Source organism: Otolemur garnettii, unplaced genomic scaffold, assembly GCF_000181295.1.
Source record: "Otolemur garnettii isolate 467f Iridium unplaced genomic scaffold, OtoGar3 scaffold00020, whole genome shotgun sequence".
In the NCBI taxonomy this organism is placed as follows: domain Eukaryota; kingdom Metazoa; phylum Chordata; class Mammalia; order Primates; family Galagidae; genus Otolemur; species Otolemur garnettii.
The window spans coordinates 19,555,589-19,569,916 of record NW_003852415.1 but is presented as its reverse complement, the minus strand read 5'-3'; the positions used below and the strand labels follow the sequence as shown (position 1 = coordinate 19,569,916).

Below are 14,328 nucleotides of genomic sequence, written 5' to 3'. Positions count from 1 at the left end.
GGGGGGATAGGGAGACCAACAACATGAGGTCTGTATTCCCTAAGAACAGAGGAGGAGTTGCAGCTGACCTTGGTAGAAGGACTGGTACATTCCAATTCTCAAGGGTCTCAGTTCTCCTTATTATCTTATCATCTCACTCCACTTCACTCATTAACCTTGGAGGCAGAGTCCCTACCGCAGGGCTCATTGCAAATTAGGTATACCAGTTGTTTACAGCTAACACAGCTTCTTACTCTCAGCGTTTAAGTTAAATATTTTATCACATCTGCATATAGGCATTGGAATTTGCCATACCTACCCCACTCTTTCTTTTAGAAGTGTGACTCTCTAGCAGTGAATGGCCCTGATTGGCATTCTGGTCCAAGGGAGGCTCTGTGTGCCCATATTATAAAGTGTGCACTTGGTTTCCTATGTGTGTACATGTACAGTAGCAGTACACATACTCAGTTTCAAAGGGCTAATCCTCCTTGCTTGGATTTATTCAGCTACTCCAGATTTGTGTGCAGACAAGAATCACAGAACATGAGAGGTAGTAAAAATCCCTCCTCTGAACCCCTGCTCCTCACAGTAACTTCAAACACAAAGTAGCGCACACCAAGCGAAGGGTCCCTGAATTATCCCCCCTTATAGATCCTATTAGAGGTATAGGTCGATTTGGAAAAAGGTATTAACCCAGGTAGTTTATCTTTATCATGTATATTTACATACATATAATACTCATTTCAGAAGTGGAGCCACCAACAGGTAACATCCCTTGTCAGATCGACAAGTGATTCATCTTATTGTGAGTTAAACATTTCTATCTGTGATCTGCAAAGAGAAAGCACAAAAAGCCTCAAGGCACAGGTGAGGTTCAAAGCCAGCAATGCCACTGCCAGCCATCTCCTCTCTCCCTGCTCTAGAGATGTAAATGCTTTCAACTCACCCCTTAAAAGAGTGCTAGGAGTCTGTTAGTGGAAAGAGCACTGGAACATGAGTCAGGAGACTTGAGTTCTAATCTCCACTTTGGCACTACCAAGCTGTTTCAGCAAGTCAGATCATCTCCAAACTCACAGTCCCCCATTTGGAAAACAGGCGCATTAAAAAGGAGGATTCTTACAGGTTTCTCCCAGCTTTAACAGCACAGACTTTTGATTTATATTTCCTGGGTTCACGTCAATAATCACCCATGGGCCACCAGATTTCCAGGTAGATAATTTAATGTGTATTCTCAGGGGATAGTATGGTGTGGGGGATAAGCAATCAAACAGAAATATCATCTTGGTCCTGCAAGTACTTTATTCACAAACACACAAGCGAGCATTTCTCTTTATATAATTATCTAAAATTGAAACTTCACATCATATGTCTGGGCTCCTTTTAGACAAAACTATTTCTTTATTTACTTAATATCCATCTGAGAAAAGTTTCTAGATAAACATGAGCTAGTAATGTCTTCCTGGTCTTTTTAAAATCAACGGGTAACATGTAATCACCGATCATATTCATAATCAGTGAGCTAAATACCCACTCCATATTGCTATCCTTCTAATATTGGAGAGCATAACCTAAATAACTACCTCCCTTTCATGGCTGACAGATTCCTTATAGTCCTTTGCAATACATTAAATCACCCAAGACTCGGCTTCTTGTGTCGTTCTCTATAAATTGATGGTCTCAAAACAGTAAGAAAGTAATTTAAAATGAAATCCTAAGTTCAGCTTACCTTCAGAGGTAAAACACAAGGCAGCTTGGCAAAAAATGTCTGAAACTGGTTGCTTATGGTGGTCCAGAGGCTACTAGGCGAATCCATGGGCAAAGCTTCCATGAAGGTAGCAATGTTTTCCAAACAGCGTATCATAGCACCCCCTGCTGGTAAATTCTTTTTGTTATTTAGACCCTAAAAACACAAAAGCATAGACAATCAACTGCTGAAACAGCATGGGAATTCATATAGTTTGGTGAAGATCAGTGTAAGAAATCACATAGTCACGCTACAAACGCGTGCAGAGTGTCTACTATATAGACCAACCACCATGGACAGACCGGAGTAATACAGAGGAAAATTGACCTGTTCAGACAAACTAAAGAGCAATTTCTCTTTCACTCAGTGAGAGGTGAAATGTGAGCAAGAAATAGGAAACATCTAAGGATCTACAGTTGGTGTGGTCAGGTGCTGAGAATGAATGGTATTTCCTGGCAAGAATTCCCCAGGACAAAGTAAAAATTACAGGAGCAGCAGCTTTCTTTCCAGCAATCAGCGTTAAACCCCAAACTAACAGGGCTACCAAGCAATGGCTCTGGGACTTGAATTCAAGTTTCATAACAAAACACTCCATTACAAGCAAGCCATCTCCCTCAGAGTCTCACGATACAGCAATAAGTGGTGCTCGACCTTGAATCAAAGTTTCTCGATACAATGAACAGGCAGTGCGGAAACTCAACCCCAGTCTCTGGATTCCGTGTGCACCGCTCTGTGTTTGGAAAACTCGTTAGTCAGGTGGAGGTGTGTGCACAACGCTAGCATCCACAGCTTAGTTGAAAGTGTTTAAAAACTTTAAATGAACAGTGAATACACACAAAACAGCTATGTCCAAGTGACACTTTCCTATGCCTTAACAATTTTTTAAATTGTTTTAAAATTTAAGTGATTTAAATTTTAGCATTTTAAATTGTAAATATAAAAGTTTTAGGTTTATTCTTTTTAATTAAATGACCTTGGCTTTCTTCCACAGCAGTACTGTATGGAGTGACTCCAGCACAGCATGATATTTTGGCAGGGGTTCGGGTGTCATTACAGCAAACCTACCTCCAAGAGCTGACTGAGGGCAGCAATAGAGCTCAGCTCATTGAAGTCCATTAGAGACGTGGCTAAGGTCCGTAAAAAAGTCCCATCTGGAAAGTCAACAATTGGATTTAGTAGTGTTTGAGTTTCAGGGACTAGTCTAATTGGTAGTGTCTGGATCCTCAATGGATGAATTACCTTTGATGGTACTTTGGAACAGCTGCGGGAAGATGCCGTTGGGGGCCAGCTGATGGAAGATACAGCGCAGGAACTGCTTGGCCACCCCTGCTGCATTGCCAGGGACCATCATGCTGGGATTGAACAGGGAGAGAAAAGACAAGCATGGGCCTGAGAGCATGCCAGGCATTTATTTAGAGTTAGGCATTTACGCCTCAGCCCTCCTATAGAACATGTCATTGTGATTTCCATCAGTGAGAAGAAATAGTCTTGTCAAACCTAATCCTTATTAGTAGTATGTTTTTAGAAAGAAAGAACCATGAAACGCCAGACCAGTCCCAGACTTATTTTAGGCCTCCAGAATGGTTCTGAGGCCAAGGGGGAAAGGTGACCTGTAAAGGTCACACGTCCAGAGAATGGCAGAGTCAGGACTAGAACCCTGAATAAGGGTTGTCAGAAAGAGCCTACCAGAAAAATGTCATTGGCTAAGAGCTTCTTTGAGAAAAAGTGCAGTGAGAGAGATGTTGATTCTCATTGGGACATCTGGGATGTTTTCTTTGGACAGCAGAGCTGGACCTTGTAAAAAGGACAGGACTCCGGCACAGCTTTCCCTTCACTCGTTGTACACCTCTGCATGTCAAAACAGAAAGCCGAAAGATCTTTTTGTGGTCCTGCCCCTTAACCGAAGTTACCAGAAAGGATATTTCCTGAGGTAGGTAGGGGGTAAGTTACCAGAAGGAAGAAAGAGGAAATCTAAAAATCAAACCGGATCAAGGGTGAACGGTCCTGCTTAATTATGCTAATTATTGCCTCATTGTGCATGTCTACATTGAAATAGTAGTTCAAATTTTTAGGTCAAAATGTTCTTAAGGAAAAAAATAACACCAAATTTATCATAACTTCAGAAAATAAAGGAGTGGTCATCTATTTGATAAGGGAATTATCAAAATAAATAAAAACAATGATTGAGGCCAGGTGTTGTAGCACACACCTGTAATTCCAGCACTTTGGGAGGTCAGGCCAGAATCATCTGAGGCCAGAAGTTTGAGACCAGCCTGGGCAACATAGTAAAATCCTATCTCTACCAAAAAATAAATAAATAAATCAGCTGGACATGATGGCATGTGCCTGTAGTCCCAACTACTTGGGAAGCTGAGGTAAGACGATCACTTAAACCCAGGAGTTTGAGGCTACAGTGAGGTAAGATGATGCCAGTGCACTCCAGCCTGGCAACAGAGTGAGACTGCATCTCTTAAAAACAAAGAAGGAAACAAAAAAGAACAAAAGTAGAAAAAACAGGCACAGACCTATAGTCCTTATGGACATTGGACATTGGCTCCGGCTATAGATTAAAAGAATATATATCATAAACAAGTAGAGTTTATCCCAAAATGTAAGAGTAGTTTAACACTCAAAAATAGGTCAGTATATTAAATTCACTATATCTAACAATAAAAGCCTTTTGATTATTTCACTAGATGCAAAAATACATTTCACAAAAGTCAACACATTCATAATAAAAACTCAAACTAAATAAAAGGAAGTTTCTCAATTTGCTAAAAGACATCTTTGAATTGATAAGGCCTAGTGGGCCTAGGCTAAGACAGAAAGGTGTCAGGCCTAGGTTAGAATGGAAAAATACCAGTTAACTCCTGGTAAATTTCCAGACTGCAAGCTTTCAAAAAAAAAAAAAAAGAAAGAAAAGAAGAAAAGAAAAGAAAAGAAAAGAAAAGAAAAGAAAAGAAATAAGTCTAGTTCATTCCCAAGATAGATGAGAAAGTACTAATTAATTTCTTGCTTCTAGATCACTCCAAGTTTCTTGCTTGGCTAACTCCCTGGGAAACAGACCGGGAGGTACCAACTGTTCCCAGACTGACTTTTAAATAATATCAGGTGGGGAAAGTACTGAAATTAAGATGTATGGGGGAAAATATTAAATCAAAGATGTATAACGTATGACCAACTAACTGCAAAATTCTGCTTCTATACAATGTTTGCTTGCTACACTACCCAGATGCACCTGGATAGCCTGCATGCCAACCAGGACGCAGACCAAGCCTTAAAAACCCAACCCCTGAAGCATTTGGGGCTGCTCTCAGAAACCCCATGTTGGGACACTGAGGCAGTCGCCAGTCGGCCCTTCAATAAAAGGACTCCTCTTCAAATTTAACTTGCTTGGCAGGGTAGTCTTTGTGGAACTCCTGGCACAACAGAATAACCCATAGCTGACATAATAATAGTGAATATTGATCACTTTCTCTGTAAGAGAGGAAACAAAGCAGGGATGCCCTCCCTCACACCTCTGTTTTTGTACTGGCAGTCCTGGCCATTGCAATAAGGCAGTAAAAAGTAATAAAATGCTTAAAGCTTAGGAAAAAAGTAGTCAAACTGTCATTATTCATACATAATATTTTTTATACCAAATCAAATCATAAGAAATCTGCTAGTACTAATAAATGAATTTAGCTAGGATACAATGTTAAGATACAAAAACCAATTTTTAAATGTATAGCAGCAAAAAAGTTGAAGATGAAATTTCTTAAAATTCCATTTACGTTAGGATCAAAAACCATAAAATTCTTGGGAATAAATTTAACAGAAGATGTGCAAGACTGCTGAGAGAAATTAAAGAAGACCTGATGAAATGGGGATGTATATACCATGTTCACAAATTAGAAGATTCAATATTTTTATGATGTCAGTTACGTACAAATGATTTATGCTTTCAGTATAATACTGCTGTGCTTTTATTGGATAAAAAATGAGAAGCCTATTATAGAATTTACATGAAAATGTAAAGGACCTAAATACCTAAACCGATATTGAAAAAGGTGACTAAAGTTGACTTTGGGACTTACCATAAAGCTACTATAACCAAGACAGTGTGGTGCTAACTTAAGGATCAACATATGGATCAATGGAACAGGATAGGGAACCCAAAAATAAACCCACCAATGTATAGTTTTTATAGTTTAGCAATTGAATTTTATCCAAAAAGGAAAGCAAACATCTTTTTTTTTTAAATGGTGCTGAAATAACTGAATATCCCACGGGATAAAAAGGAACACCTCTGTCCCCTCTCTTCCCACCTCCTTTCTCCCTCTGGTTCTTTCTGTCTTCCTCTTCTCACCCTCCTCTTTCTTCCTCCCTTTAGCCATCACTTCTGGGAAGTAAAGAACTTGACTTAGTGCCAAAAAAAAAAGGAACACCTACCCTTACCTCACATCATACATAAAAATTAATTTGGGATAGATCATGTAAATGCTGAATATAAATACTAAAACCATCGGCTTTTAGAAGAAAACACTGGAGAATATCTGCCTGACTTGGAGGTAGACAAACATTTCTTAGACAAACAACAGGAAGCGATAATTACATTTTTTAAGCTTTAATAAGTTAGAATTCAATCTCAATTTAAAACTTCTCAGCAAAAGATACTATTCAGAAAAGGAACAGGCAAGCAAACCCCAGATGGGGTGGAAATATTCTCAAAACATATTGAACAAAGAGCTGGTTATCAGGATATATAAAGAAGTCCGACAACTCAGTAAAAAAAGAGACGACAACCCAATTTCAAATATGCAAAAGATTTGAGCAGACACTTTACAAAAGAATACAAAGAGTCAATGAATACTTGAAAAAATCTCATTAGAGAAATTCCAATGAACACTACAATGAGATACCCATTACAGACCCACCAGAATGGCTATAATTAAAAAAAAAAAAAAAAAAAAAACAACTCCAAAATTGGGCATGGATGTGGAACAACCAGAAGTCTCATACATTGATGATGGGAATGTAAAATGGTATAACCACTTTAAGAGAAGTTCTGGCAATGTGTCATAAAATTAAAAATACACCTGCGATCCAATCATGTCACTCTTAAATGTTTACCCATGAGAAATGGCATTTGTTGGCCCCATTGCCTACTTCCCATGGCAAGGATTCCGTTTGCTACCTATGGTGAGTTTATCTTGCTCTGTAAACCTTCCGTAAACCTATCTTTCTCTTCCTCGATAAACTTTATTTCACGCTTGCCTTAAAAAAAGAAGAAATGGCAATTGTTTACAAAGGCTTACACGTGTATAAGGATGTTCATTACTGCTATATTTTTTAATAGCCCCAAGCTGAAAATAATCCACAAGTCCTTCAATAGGAAAATAAACAAACTATGGGATAGCATGCAGCTCTGAAAAAGAAATAAACTACTGATACAAGCAACGATAGGGATAAATCTCAAAATGTTATGCGGTGTAAGAGAAGTTAGGTGCAAAAGAGCACAGAGTATGATTCCACTTACAGGAACATCTGGAAGAGGCAACATTAACCTACAAAACAACAGTATTTGCCTCTGGGGGTGTGTAAATTAGCTGTAATTATGTGAGGAAACTTTCGGAGAGTGAAGGGGACCGTTTGGGTTACACAGATATATGCATTCATCAAACCCCACTGAATGTACATTTAAGATTTGTATACCTTCCTGTAAGTACATTTCATGAAGGAGCCAGACTTATGTACAGCACTGTGACTGTAGTGAAAAATAACATAACATATTGTATATGTGAAATTTGCTGAGAGAGTGGATTTCAAGTGTTCTTACCGGAAAGTAAGAAGGTAAATACATGAGGTAAAGAATATGTTAGTTAGCGCGATTGGGGTAATCATTTCACAATATATGCACACATCAAAATGTCATGTTGTACACCTTAAATATATAAATGTTTTATTTGTTAATCATGCCTCGGCTACGGGGGCGGGGGGAAGAAACAACCATATCCAAAATTGAACTTCAGTTAATGCTCACTTTGCTGATGTAATTAATGGAAAAAGTATACTAATATCTGAAGTTCACTTTGAAATACATCCAAAAATAACATGGATTGATGGCTGGGCAGTGGATACAGGGTGATAGGTATATTAAGTGTTGACTGTAAAATTCTTTCAACTTCCAACTATGTTTAAAATTTTTCATCAAAAAAATGTTAAGAAAAAAGGGTTTTTTAAGAATTCCTTCACAGGATAGAACATGAGAAAGAAAAGTCAGTGTTCTTAAAACTATAAGTTACAGTAGTGCAGTGTCAACAATAATATCATCTAATGTTTGTAGGACCTGCTACAGTTACGCTATCAAACATACACTATCACTTGACCTGCAGAAAATACCCCATTAGCACAAGAAGGGCATATATTAGACTCTCTTTTTATAGCTGAAAAAGCGAAGGCAAACAAATCAACGTGCCCAAAGTCCAACACAGTGTCCATTCCTGCCCTCCACTGGCTCTTTCTCCCATTGCAGACTTTCTGCATGCTACACACATACATCTCACTGCTTAAAAGTCCTTCAATGGCCTCTTACTGCTGCTAGAAGGAGGCCCACAATATTTAATGTGCTTTGTGAGCCCCACACAATCTGGCAAGCCAGTTTCGGCAAAACTTTGCATTTCTGTGCTGTGGTCACACTGACTTTTCATAGTTTGCCCCACACACTAGGTTCTTTACCACCCCAGGACCTTTGCATGTGCTCTTCACACAGCGATTTCCATAATTAAGTTAAAGCCCATGTTTTTCAGAGCTTAGTTTAAACATCCTTCCTTTGTCCCTCCCCTACCACTTCCCAGACCAGACCAGGACTACCTGCTGATACCCACTCATGGCACCACCTCCCATCTAGGCTTGCTCATCTCGGCAGATGGCACACCCACTCATCCAGCTGTTCAGATGAAAACCTGGGAGTCATTCTTGCCTCTTCTCTTTCTTTTACACACAACATCCAGTGTGTCTGCAAATTCTTTTGGCTCTCCTTTCAAACTTTTTCTGAATATATCCTTACCATGACTGTTTCTCACTACCTTAGATCATTATCCCCTCACCTGAACCACTGATATGGTCTCCAAACTGGTCTCTGTGACCTGTTTTCAACAGAGACCAAAAAAAATTTCTTTCTCTTTAAAAGAAATGTATTGTAGTAAGAGCTACTGACACAAGATCTCCCTCTTACATTCTTGGGCACAATACTTTATTCTTGACTGTAGGCACAGTGCTGTACAGACCTCCAGAACTTATTTGTCTTTCTTAACTGAAACTTTATGCCCATTGGTTAGGAACTCCCACATCCCAGTCCACTCTGATTCTGTGATATGAAGAGAGAGTGATCCTTTCAAAACACAAGTTAAAGCATGTTTGTCACTCCAGTGGCTCCCTGTTCCCTTAGCAAAAGCCAGACTCTTATGATGACCCGCAGGGCTCCACCCAGTCTGGCTCCTACCACCTTGTCCATCTCCCCTCTTACCACTCTTTTCCATACTCATTCTGCTCTAGCCGTATTGGCCTATTCCCCAAATACAAGGCACTTTTCAGACTTAGACTTTGCATTTGCGCCCTCTGCCTGGAATGTTCTGGAATTGCTACTTGGATCGCTCCTCACCTTGTTCAGGTTTTGTTCACATATTACTTTGCAGAGAGGCTGTCCTTGACCATCCTCCCTAAAATATCACCTCCAGTCACTTTCTATCTCCTGGACTCACTTGATTAAGTCTCACAGCATTTAGAACTAAGCAGTATTAAATTACATTATCAATTTTCTTGTTGATTAATTTGCTTATTTTCTCCTTCTTCAAGGAGAATGTAAGTTCCATGAGTGGCAGGATTTGCTGTTTTGGTAACCACTGAGTCCTCAGGACCTAGTAATCCCTCCATAAATGTCGAATGAATTTATGTTATATAAGTCTTTCTTTATGTTTTCTTCATAGCACTTAGCACAGTTTATAGTTATAAATTTGCACAAATATTTTATTCATGTTGGTCTCCCCAGTGGATTGTAAGCCCCATAAGGGGCAGGAATCACGTCAATTTTACCCCCACTTAAGACCTACATATCTAGCCACAGGGTGGGCTTAAAATTATTTGTCAACTAAAAGGAATACATGAATGAATGAATAGTAAAGGAACAATCAGTGCTCTCTGGAGCTACAATCGGAACCTAACAATATTACTTCCATGGTGTACACACCAAGGTTTCAGACACAGGGGGAACATGCACAGGGCACAAAAAGAAAAGTGAAATTTGGGCTCACTTTAGGGCCTTACCTTTCTGCTTGATTAGAAAAAGTAGTGCTGGAAGCCAATCTAGGAAATAAAGTAAACAGAGTCACACAGACGTCTTAGGTTTTCATGAAAAAATACCTTAGCATCGCAGTAGGGCCTGCTGCAGCTCAGATTTAGATGGGAAGATGTGTAACCATTGACAGTTCCCTTGCCCAGGGACAGAGGGGCCCATTCAGCTGTCAGTCCCCAGGGTTAACACAGTCCCCGAGACCTGCTTTCTGTATCAAGTCAGACATTTCCATGGAGAGCCACGCAGCTAAAGTTGGTTTTCTACCACACAGCCAATCTACAAAACGGCATCTGAGCCAGGTTAGACATTTATCAGAGCAACATTTGACCTAGTTCATCTCCATATTAACTCAACTCAAAATCTGTTTCTTGATACAACCTCTGAAACCTAACTACAAACAAACCACAAATTAGAAAAGTCTCTATAACAGTGATTTTCAGCCGGTGTGCCATAGCACACTGGTTTGCCACAAGAGGATCTTAGGTGTTCCATGAAAATTTTTTAAAGATCATTAATTAAATTATTTTCAAAAGAAGTTCAAAGCACAGTAAGTGTATTTCTTTTTTTTACTCTTTTATCACCATAATTTAAGTGTGCCACAGAAGTTTAACTATATGGAAGAAGCCCAAGTGCCCATCAATCCACAAATGGACCAATAAATTGTAGTATATGTACACCAAGGAATACTATGCAGCCATAAAGAAAAATGGAGACTTTACCTTCTTCATGTTTACATGGATGGAGCTGGAAAATATTCTTCTAAGCAAAGTATCTCAAGAATGGAAGAAAAAGTATCCAATGTACTCAGCCCTACTAGGGAACGGAGGGGTGAGTGAAGGGAGGGTGATTGGTGGGATCATGCCTATGGTTCATCCTATAAGGGTACATGTGAATCTCTCTAAATGTAGAATATAAGTATCTTAACACAATAACTAAGAAAAAGACATGAAGCTATGTTAACCAGTTGGATGAAAGTATTTCAAATTGTATAGAGAAACAGTACACTGTACCCCATGATAGTATTAATATACACTGCTATGATTTAAAAAAAAAAAAGTAGTTTAACTATAGGTTCAAGTGTATCGTGAGATAAAAAAGGTTGAAAACACTGCTCTCTAAGATAGTAGAATTGCTAACAGGAGCAACTGTCAGCTAACTGTTGGGTTGAAAAGATGAAAGGGAAATCTTTATGTTAAGAAGAGAAATCTATTAGTTGAGTACAACCAATATACAGCATATAATTTCTGAAATGTATAATTATATAGTTTTGTACATGTGGAAATATTCTATATTATCATGTAGAAAGAGAATGTACTAATTGGTTGGTTTAGAAGAACATGTCTTGACCAGTAAGATACTGAAAAAGCAAATAAGGAGAATGCTGCAAATTTATTTACTTTATTAAGACTATAAGTAGAAGAGTGAACTGAGCCAAGAACCCATTTAGAGAGGGCTACAGGCTCTCTCTGTAGCTGGCACCCACTAATACCAGACAGCGTTCCAGTTGTTTTTATTGTTTTTTATTTCTTTATTTTTTTGAGACAAGAGTCTCAAGTTGTCGCCCTTGGTAGAGTGCTGTGGCATCACAGCTCACAGCAACCTCAAACTCTTGGGCTTAAGCAATTCTCTTGCCTCAGCCTCCCAAGTAGCTGGGACTACAGGTGCTCGCCACAATGCCCAGCTATTTTGGGGTTGCAGTTGTCATTGTTATTTGGCAGTCCCAAGCTGGGGTCGAACCTGCCAGCTCTCGTGCAGTGGCTGGCACCCTAGCCTCTGAGCTACAGGCACTTAGCCTCCATTGTCTTGTTTATGGACACTCTCATGATGATGGCACTGAATCAAATACGCATGGGCAAACCACAGGTTTCCAAACTTTCTTCTTTTCTGCCACATGTTGGAAAAATAAGAGCTGTCTTGGGGTATACAGTACATACATATACTAATGACAGCGGGTTAGCAAAAATAGTCTGTGCACACTTTTTGTGGTATCTGTCACCATAGATAAGCAAAAAAGGTCCTCACAAAATCAGCACAGGTGACACTCCAGAAAGGGAGTAGCAACTGTGATCTTAATGGCTGCACCTAGAAAAGGGGGTAGGCAAAGCTGAAGAGGAATGCAAGTAGACAGGGAAGTACGAGATCATCTGGAAAAGCAGAGGTGATAACCAAAGGTCTATGCTGAGTTTATAAACTCGGAGAACACCCTGGGAATGGTTCCTGTGGTCGCAATGTGCATAAATAAACCATATGTCTGTAAATCCACATTGCCTCATCTGTTCTTTGTGGTGGAATCGAGACATGCAAGGAAGGCCTGAATTAGGGGACGATTGAATCAGTTTTCTTGGTAGCTTTGGTGAGTAGGCTGAGGTTGCTTAGAACTGTGGCAGCTTGCATTAAATGCACTACCTGTCTCGAGCAAGTCTACCCAAAGGAGGTAGAGCTTTGAGTATATGTGTGTAAAAATACCTAAAAACTGTATCTGCTACATTTTCCCCTTGCTTTTCTTCAAAGCTCATCTGTTTCTCTTTCCATTCTAATAGCTGGCAGTGCTTGAACATGAACTACTCTGGCTTACGTTAAAACAAACAAACAAACAAACAAACAAACTAAAACAAATTCTCCTGTATAATAACTTAGACCAGCCATTTCACACGGTGACAGACAGGAACAATAATTCTATCTGTTCAAAAATTTTAAAGTAATGATGGCAGGAACTGAGCTTTTGCATCAAAAAACCCTCAACTCTACAAGCATTGCTGATAGCTGATACAACATTTATTCTATAATTATGATTAGGTCACAATTAAGGTCCTAAGGCCAGGCGCAGTGGCTCACGCCTGTAATCCTAGCAGGAGGGCTGAGGCAGGTGAACTGTCTGAGCTTAGGAGTTAGAGACCAGCCTGAGCAAGAGTGAGACCCTGTCTCTATTAAAAATAGAAAAACTAGTTGGGCTTTGTGGCAGGTGCCTGTAGTCCCAGCTACTCAGGAGGTTGAGGCAAGAGGATCGCCTGAGCCTAGGAGTTTGAGGTTGCTCCAAGCTATGATGATGCCACGACACTCTACCCAGGGTGAGAAAGTGAGACTATGTCTCAAAAAACAAAACAAACAAACAAACAAACAAAGGTCTTAAATGAAATAATTTAGCTTTCCTTATCTCTCCATCTCTCCATATTCATCACTTACTTTGCATGTTGGCTACTTTCAAGAGGTGGGATGGTTAGACTTACTTTTATGCTATCTCTGACTATATGACTGCCAAGGATCCACAATAAAACCAGGGGGAAGGGATGAGGGAGTCATGTAGTTTGGGATAAAGGAATTTATAATGCTTTCCTATTTCTCCTTAACTTGAAATCAGCCTTTTTTCATTTTTTTAAAAAAAATTAAAGTTTAGCTCCATTTAGATTCATTCATTTTCCCTCCAAATGCCAAGAATTTGCAGAATCCAGTTCAAACTCTACCCTAAGAAATCTTGCTGGACCTTCCCTAAGAAATCTTTTCCATCCTGAACTTGTACAGCACTTAGCACTCCTACCACTTATTACAGCACTTAATCATGCCCTACCTTGTCTGGCTAGTCACGACTCCATACAGTAAGTTTCTTCTTCAGCACCCAGGCCACAGAGGACTTGAGGGCAAGAGATAGGTTGAATGCCTGCAGCCTAAAGGACCCAGCACCATGTTGGCACAGATTGTAAATTTAATAAATGTATGTGTCATTTAATTCCTTTCTCTACTAGAAATTGTGCGGGTAAGGACGAGAGTTTGTTGCTGAATATGAACTTTATTCACATCCATGAAATGCATCATTTCTCTTCTAATGCCCTCTCTACTAAATAGAATTTTCTTCATGTGAACCCCTTCAAAGCAACTAAGACAGATCTCCCCTTGGTCAGGTTGAAGGACCCTGTTCCCAAACATGTATATCCTTCCTTTATCAGAAATGTAGTCTGCTGTACTGCCATATGTCCCCCCACATGACAAAGTCCTAGGTTTAATAGTTAAGCAAATTGCCCTTGAAATTACAAAAATGCCTAGAGAATCCTTCTCAAAATAGGTAAAGAGAAATAATAATAATAGCTAATACTTCCCAGCTGCTACTACTGTGTTTCCCTGAAAATAAGACACTGTCATATATTTATTTTTTCTCAAGAAGACACACTAGGGCTTATTTTCAGGGGATGTCTTATTTTTATTAAGTATAATACAACAATCTACATTGATTCAAATACAGTTAAGTCATCTTCTTCTGGAACCTGACAGGGGAGACGAC

At 39.4% G+C, this 14,328-nt stretch overlaps 1 protein-coding gene across 4 annotated transcripts in view; it reads right to left on the bottom strand.

Moving 5' to 3' along the window:
• Nucleotides 1–14,328, bottom strand: part of UNC79 (unc-79 homolog, NALCN channel complex subunit) — a 249,721-nt gene that overhangs the window by 45,750 nt on the left and 189,643 nt on the right. For all 4 annotated transcript variants that reach the window (XM_023511544.1, XM_003787004.2, XM_023511543.1 and 1 more), the window contains 4 exons: nucleotides 10,028–10,066; nucleotides 2,963–3,075; nucleotides 2,789–2,874; nucleotides 1,706–1,879 (listed from right to left, as the gene is read on the bottom strand). In XM_023511544.1, coding sequence (XP_023367312.1) covers nucleotides 1,706–1,879; nucleotides 2,789–2,874; nucleotides 2,963–3,075; nucleotides 10,028–10,066 — 412 coding nt within the window. The remainder of the gene's footprint in view (nucleotides 1–1,705; nucleotides 1,880–2,788; nucleotides 2,875–2,962; nucleotides 3,076–10,027; nucleotides 10,067–14,328) is intronic.